This window comes from Zingiber officinale, chromosome 5B (genome assembly GCF_018446385.1).
Source record: "Zingiber officinale cultivar Zhangliang chromosome 5B, Zo_v1.1, whole genome shotgun sequence".
Taxonomy (NCBI): domain Eukaryota; kingdom Viridiplantae; phylum Streptophyta; class Magnoliopsida; order Zingiberales; family Zingiberaceae; genus Zingiber; species Zingiber officinale.
Genome location: NC_055995.1, coordinates 68544865 through 68552436, shown reverse-complemented (window position 1 = coordinate 68552436; position 7572 = coordinate 68544865). Strand labels below are relative to the sequence as shown.

General features: G+C 36.0%; 1 protein-coding gene across 12 annotated transcripts; it reads left to right on the top strand.

Annotated features, from left to right (window-relative positions):
- The first annotated feature begins 1872 nt into the window (after nucleotides 1–1872).
- LOC121984484 lies at nucleotides 1873–7310 on the top strand. 12 transcript variants are annotated; one of them, XR_006112924.1, is made up of 4 exons: nucleotides 1873–2418; nucleotides 2591–2663; nucleotides 3830–3866; nucleotides 3949–6169. XR_006112924.1 is itself a non-coding variant. In XM_042537420.1 (3 exons), the coding sequence occupies exons 1-3, from the start codon at nucleotides 2183–2185 to the stop codon at nucleotides 3997–3999; spliced, it is 324 nt and encodes a 107-aa protein (XP_042393354.1). In that variant the 5' UTR covers nucleotides 1873–2182; the 3' UTR covers nucleotides 4000–6169. The 12 variants fall into 12 exon arrangements, 1 of the variants encoding a protein (XP_042393354.1); XR_006112922.1 differs by having other exon boundaries at nucleotides 3112–3866; XR_006112926.1 differs by having other exon boundaries at nucleotides 1873–2454.
- Nucleotides 7311–7572: the final 262 nt, after the last annotated feature.

Below are 7572 nucleotides of genomic sequence, written 5' to 3'. Positions count from 1 at the left end.
TACAAGTCAAAAGAACGAGAAGGGATTTTGTTTTCTTCTTACAGACAGTTCACCCCCTCTTGCAGGCCTTGCTGCACCAATAGAAACTTCGCGTGTAATTGAAACGTGAAGATGGATGAGATTGGAAGACTCACCACAGTAACTTTGTCGCAAGAAGATTTAGAGTTGTTAATAATCGCTCAGCACAAAGATTAGTACAGCAGCAGCAAGCAGCGACCGAGTGTCTTTTACCTAACGACTGGCTGGTTGTATCTATGACCGATCCTCAAGCCGAGAGCGGAACTCGAGTGGAAGGCCTGATCGACTTGGTGTCAGCCGATTCCTCTTCCTCCGGCTGGCTTCATTTAAGCACCTACGCACCCGACTAGCCTACCGCCTGCACCCTTGTTGTCAATCACATATCACTGAGCTTTATTTAGCACATCGTTTGATGATATGGGTCGAGGGGAAAGGTCATAGGGATCATCTTTTGAAAATGCACCCGCTTGGGACCTTCGAAAGGGGAAAGCTCCAATGGCTACGGGCTCCCCTGAGCGAGTCAGTATGATGTTCTCCCAAGAAATAATGAAAGATAAACTGCCAAGTCATTTCAATCCTTGTTGATCGGAGAATATAAAGGAGCAACAGACCTGGAGAACCACCTGCTCAAATTTGATAATGCGGCTATCCTCCATCAATACACAAATGGAGTTAAGTGCCGAGTGTTCCTCACCACTCTCTTTGCCTCGGCGCAGAGATGGTTCAACCGACTCCCGACTGAGTCTATTTGCTACTTTAAGGATTATCGCAAGGCATTCTTCCATCACTTCACCAGTAGTTGTCGTTATCACAAGACCACTTTGAGCTTATTTTCTCTCAAATAGGGGCCCAAGGAGACATTTTGAGCATACATTAAGAAGTTCAATTAAGTGGTTATGGATGTTCCCTCAGTCACTCTGAAAATCTTAGTAAGTGTCTTTTCTCAAGGGCTCACAGATGGTGATTTCTTTTGATTCCTCATCAAGAAACCCCTAAGAGACTTCGACCACCTACTTAGACGAGCAACTAAGTACATTAATATGGAAGAAGTTCAATCTGCTGGAAAAAAGAAGTGGCAACCCCAGCTCCTATTTCTATCCCCGAGCGTCGAGTTCCTCCTCTTACTCTCCTGCCTAAAGGGTCCTAATCGGGTCACTCATCGCATCACCACGAGCAAAGGCCGAACGCAGTCCAGCATGTTGAGGCCAAGCGAACGTGATTCCCTGTGTATCGTTGATGGACTCCAATGTTTTGCATCTACCATCGATCGGAGACCCACAATATAGAAGAATGTTATCAATATAACCAAGATATGCACCGAGCGGCCAATCAGGAGTTTCGTAAGCGTTCGTCTTCTCCCAACCATCAACGTCATCGTCAATTGAACATACCCCCAAGGTGAAGCCCTAAAAGAGCCAATTGAAATCAACAACGACCCCAATAAAGAAATGACTGAGCCCAACAAAGAAATGCCTGAGCCTCGGGCCAAGCACCCGATAAGACACCACGCCAACCTACCTAATAAGAAGAAAATCATGGTAATACTATAACAAAACTACTAAAAGATAACACCATAAAGACAATGATTTTAAAAAAAATTATTTTAAATTTGGTAAAAGATAATAATTTTTGACAAAATCGTTCTTTGTGATGTTGTAAATACAAAACATAACAATTTTATACTATCCATTGTCTTTATGAGGTTTTATTTTCATCAACACAACAGTTAGGACAACAATTCAATGAAATGTTGTTAATGAAACTGTTGAGTGAATTGAGTTAATAAAATAACGATTTATAATGGTTGTCAATGGAATTATAACCGTTGTAATCCTACCTCAAAACTCCGACAGAAATTGGGAATAATGATTTTGGCGGTGAACATCAAAACATCACAGCGAAACTTTTTTTTAGCTCAACCTCGAAACCCTTAATCCCTAAATCTCATTGCCGCTTCCCCCTCCCTCCTCCGCTTCTCGTCAATCCACCACCCTCCTCCCTCTCCCTCCTTCGCTTCGCTAGCCTCCACTCCTCTTCCTCATCCTATCGTCATCCTCTCCTCCACGTCACCTCCCCTCCCATTCTCTGCTGTGGAAGCAGAGTTCTAGATGCTCCAACGGTCTCCCCATAGGCCTTTGCCCAAAGGTGTCAGACTTCTCGATCGATGCCGACGACCGCTTTCAGTGCAGCCTTGATGCCCCCTGCATGGCCACCTTCGAGAGCAAGGTCCTCTACAATGCCTGCGTCTCTGGCACCATCTCCCCCATGTCCCCCCTTCATGTTCTTCGAGATCCGTTGTTTGTTTGCTTGGGCCTCCTGCGGCGCGAGTGGGAGCACGAATGAGAAACCACTCACCATCGAGCTCCAGAAGGTGTATAGGAGCTACTGGACTCGCCGCAGGTTAGCAAACTCTGCCGTCGTCGCTGAAGAGCTTTGGTAAAATTAAAGGAAAGAAGAAAAAAAAAAAATCCTTTTTGGCTTTACTGTCTTCTTTTTGTTTCTCAGTTTTGGTAGATGTTAAACTTTGAATGGTGATTTTTTTTTTCCTTTTTGTGTTTGGGGATTTTGGAAGGTGGCAAGTGATATACTTCGCTCGGTTCAATTGAAGCATGATGCCATTCTTCGATCACGGGAAGCAAGAAACGGTGATCTCGCGGTTGAGCTGCATCAGTTTGAATGCTTCCAATGCTCGTTCCCATATATCTCTATGCAAGAAGAAACTTTTTTAATTTTTTATGTTCTGTGCAAGATAAGAATTTGAGAGAACTATGAGCCCTTTCTTCTGACTTCCTGATGAACTAGTTAGTGTGTTCCTTTCAGATGAATAGTTTACCTTCCCATAAATTATCTTAAATATAAATTTCAGGAAAGTTTATATGCTTTATCAATTATGCAGGTTAGAATGTATAATCATGAAGTTGAGATGTTTCTGTTCCTAGAAATGAAGCATGCTATTATTGTATATAACTATTCCGTAACACTTAAATATTTATTTTCTGATTCATTTATGTTGGCTAATAGCTACAAATTGAACAATACTAATGGTTTCTTTTCTGCTTTTTTAGTGCCTCAACACTAATGGTTTTTTTATAGGAATGGAAGGGGTTGATAAAGAGAAAGTACAAAGGATAATTTATTAGATGAGCAAAAGGTCAATATATTTTGAGAATGAGAAAAGAAAAGAGACATTCATTAAATAGAAAATTGAAAGCTTGTGTGCATAACGTGCAAAACTTACATAGTAGGATATTTCACATTTCCAAATGGTAGGCATTGGTTAGTGATTTATTTTGTGGGTCTTTGTTTGCTTTGATATTTGATTCCTATTTATGTTGAGGTTTCTATGCTTAAATTAGATGATACTGCAAACATTGCTATGCTATCGAGAATGTTTCTCTACACTAAAATGTTCATGCTAACTAATTTACCTATAGATGTTTTATGGAGTAGCATAAATTTTAACTACAATAAAAATGCTAAAAGATAACTGTTTTAGGAAAAAATTTTATGACTTCTATAAAACACAACAAAACTATTATCTTTGTGGTGTTATAAAATATAAAAGACAATGGTTTTACACTATCCGTTGTCTTTGTTTCAAAACCTGTATCATGTGTCACTTCAATGGTTTTACACTATCCGTTGTCTTTGTTTCAAAACTTGTATCATGGGTCACTTCCTCATAAATAGATAGTATATGCTTGACTTCAAAAGCAGTGCATTTGTTTCATTAGATCTTAATGACAGTGTTCAACATAAACACCTGCATCTAAAAATAAATTGTCATGATATGAATATTATTTTTGAATAGGTTCAACCTGTGGAACTTGAGAAAGTCTTCTCAAAAGGTGAGTCAAATGTACTAGATTCACAATCTTGTATAATTTGTTTTTTTTTAAAATATCTTACCCTATTTGCCTCTTAAATCAGGTGCTTGCTTCGTGGTCCAAGATCAGTAAGGAGAGTGATGGCTCAACTTGAACACGCTAGGAAGAACATGATTGGTGTTGACTAGCACCACCTTGCAAAAGTTTTTCTTCTGACCTTCACTAGTCAAGCCTTTACAAATTCTGAGTTGTCCTAGCTTCATTGTTTATGTAATCTCATTTAGTAGCCTCTACTTTTTAAGCTTGTAGATTCTGTCAAGTACTGTAGGTTGCTTAAGAAATATGTGCTTCAAAGTACTATGTATCCATGCCCACCAAATATGTTTGATTACATATTGTCTTGCTGTTTCACCTAACATACACCATCCATATTTCATTTAATCAATCTACAAAGAGTGGTTGTCAACAATCTAATTATGCTTCTTGATGAAATTGATAAGATGAGTTCTGATGTCCGGGGGGATCTAGCATCCACATTGTTGGAAGTTCTTGATCCATAACAAAATAAAATTTTCAATGATCAGTATCCTCAGCTATGCTACTTGCTGAATTTCTATTCCATAGAACTTCCCTACTAGCTGGATGTTCCTTAAATTGATAAGATGAGTGCTGAATTTAGTAAAATAAGATTTAAATGTGTGTCTTTCCAATTCTCATGTTAATTTGATTAATTTTTAATTGTTTTATTGTAAAAATTCCTTAACTTGTTTTTCAATTATTTGAATGTTCCTTTTGATCTATCAAAGGTAATTTTTGTTGCAACTACAAATAGAATTCAACCTATTCCTCCTCCACTCTTAGATCAAATGGAAGTCATTGAGCTTCTTGGCTATACGCCTGAAGAAAAACTAAAGATAGCACTCAAGCATCTTATACCACGAGTCTTAGAGCAGCATGGAATAAGCTCTCAGTTTCTTCAAATTCCTGAGGTATATTTTCATCAAATTTAGTTTTGTTAGATTAGAAACAAACTTCTTCAAATACTGAAATTTTTATTAAGGTATCTAGTATGAAAGTTTTAACAATTTTAGGCATAAAAATGTTTTTGCTCACTAATCAAACTATTCAATAGTTCCTTTTATAGTTTGGATCTTCTTTAGATGTATATGAAAAAGATGATACTACTAGTAATTCCGCATTAAAAATTCTAGTTTTTCTTTATGTTCACTAGTATAATTCTAATTATGTAAAAACAAGTCATTTGAACATTTGAACACTAACATAACCTTTTTAATCCCTTAGAATATACAGGGAACTTAAAATCATGTGTCAATTTGCAAATATGTATGCTATAGGTAGAGATACAATGCCTAGTTTGTTCATGAAGACAAGAAAACTTAAGCATGCCTATTTATTTGCAGATTATGTAAATATGTGATTAGAGGTCAGATAAAATTTGGCATGAATAGATGTATGTGTGAGTGTATAATAACATCATTTTATCACTTATTTGTTGTCTATTTTACAAAAGTTCCTATGATTCACAAAGTCTTAACTTTTAATCAGCCCATATATCTGGAATAGCAAGTAGGACTTCTAATTGTCCATGCTCCTTATTAGTCTGATTTAAAGGTATATTTATAATCTTTTCTCTTTGGGGGACCATTCTCTTTATCATATAGTCACTGGTCTTTATTGGTGGAGGAAGCTAGGCATCACATGTATGTGCAGAGTGGTAATTCATGTTTGAACATGGTTTTTTTTTTATCACTGACATATAGACTTGGTGACAAAATTTTACATAGTTTTGATATTTATGTAAATAAATTAAGGCAAAATAGGATTCACATTATTTTTCATGTGTGTTTAGGTATGCTGGTAATAAATCTGTAAGGATAAAATTGGTTTGATGTTTATCACATGAACATTGTCACTTAATTATACCATGTCTTAGTACTAATTAATTAATACTAATAAGTATGTTTGTTTCTCATGTGATTAATTTCAATGAGTTCTATTGATAAATTTATCTTTCACTAGTAATGGAGCTAGCAATGATGATAGTGACTTGAATATTTAATTTCCCTGATTTCCTTTGTTCTAGTCTTGAAAATTTTCTTGCATTTAATGCCACAATTCAGTCAACTATTGTCTTTTGAATCTACAGCATTATCATTTATGAATATGGAAGAATGTTGTGAATGTGTAAATTTTATTAGGAAAATGATGTGAATATTTATTATAATTTTTCCTTATATATTAGACCGTATATTTGATCAGTAGGAAAGTTAGGTATTGAAACTCTTTTTGTATCTTCTTAATAAGGAAAGGTAAATATATCCTCTTTATCCCAAATGTATATAGATTCAATCCCAACAGGGTAAATCTGGAAGCACTTGCGGCGGACGACCCAAAAGCCCAGCATCCCTTAGTTGCAAGTCCCATTTGGAGGAAAAATCTCTGCAGGTACCCATATTTTGATTCCCAGCTACGGTGTATTTATAAGGATTTTTCCTCTAACTGGGACTTGTAAATAAGGGATGCTGGACTTCCGGACTGTCCACCGTAAGTATTTTCCGATTTACCTTGATGACCGGTAGGAAACTTTCATGGGACCGGACCAATCATCCCAAGCTTGACGTTACCAAACCTATTTAATCATTATATCCTCTTAATGTTTCTTAAGAAAGATGTAAATATATCCACTTTACCCCCGACTATATATAGATTCAAGTCCAAAATTAAACCCAGGTTGAATAAATATTGATTTCATATAGGAAGATGATGCATGACTTGCTTTGATGATTTAAGATTTGAATCCAATTGTTGCTTTGCTTATATGTAGTTTCCAACATTTATGTTTCCCTAATAAAGAGCATTTGTCTATAAGTTCCCTCATGAATGTTAATAGCATAATGAGTGCTAAACTATTGAATGCAATAGATTTTACTTCTCAAATCACTAAAGAGGCAAATAAGAAGCAGTATAAGTACCTAATATTGAAACAGTTGTGACATCTCCCCAAATGTTAGATGAAAGTGCAGAGCTTTTATTTTGATTCACAAATTGATGCTAATTGTTAGAAGGAACAAATGGTGCCTTGGGGACAGTTCATTGAAGCTGAAGCTCCTTGATTGACTCGATTTGCTTTGCTGGATTTAGTCCCTTGGGGCATGCATGGGCACAGTTCATGATGGTGTGGCAACGGTACAACTTGAACTCATCATTTATGGCATCCAAGCACTCCTAAGGTATTTTCACTCATGTATTGAAACTCTTTTGGATATGCATATAAGATTATATATCTGATGTGTTATAATCTATAAGTGTTTTTGGTTATGATGAACTTTTGGCGTAGTGATCGATCATCAATCTGATGTGTAGTTGTTTTGTTACAAGTATTATATATATGTTTGTAATTAAGAACTGATCATTTAAAATGGGATGATATGAGATTGTATTTCATATTGCTACGTGCACTTGTATATATGTTTTTTATAATTTTTTGATATTGTTGTATGATGTATATTAAAAATACAACACTGGTAAATTATTGTATAGACAATGGTTTATTATTCTCTAGTTTGTGTTAAGAAACGACAACGGTAAAAAACATAATGGTTAAATTAATAATAGTTTTGTTCTTTTCAATACAAACGACAACGGTTTAAAAATTATTGTCTAAGATTCCAAAAGTTTGTGATAAATTGATGCATTGAGAAAGATA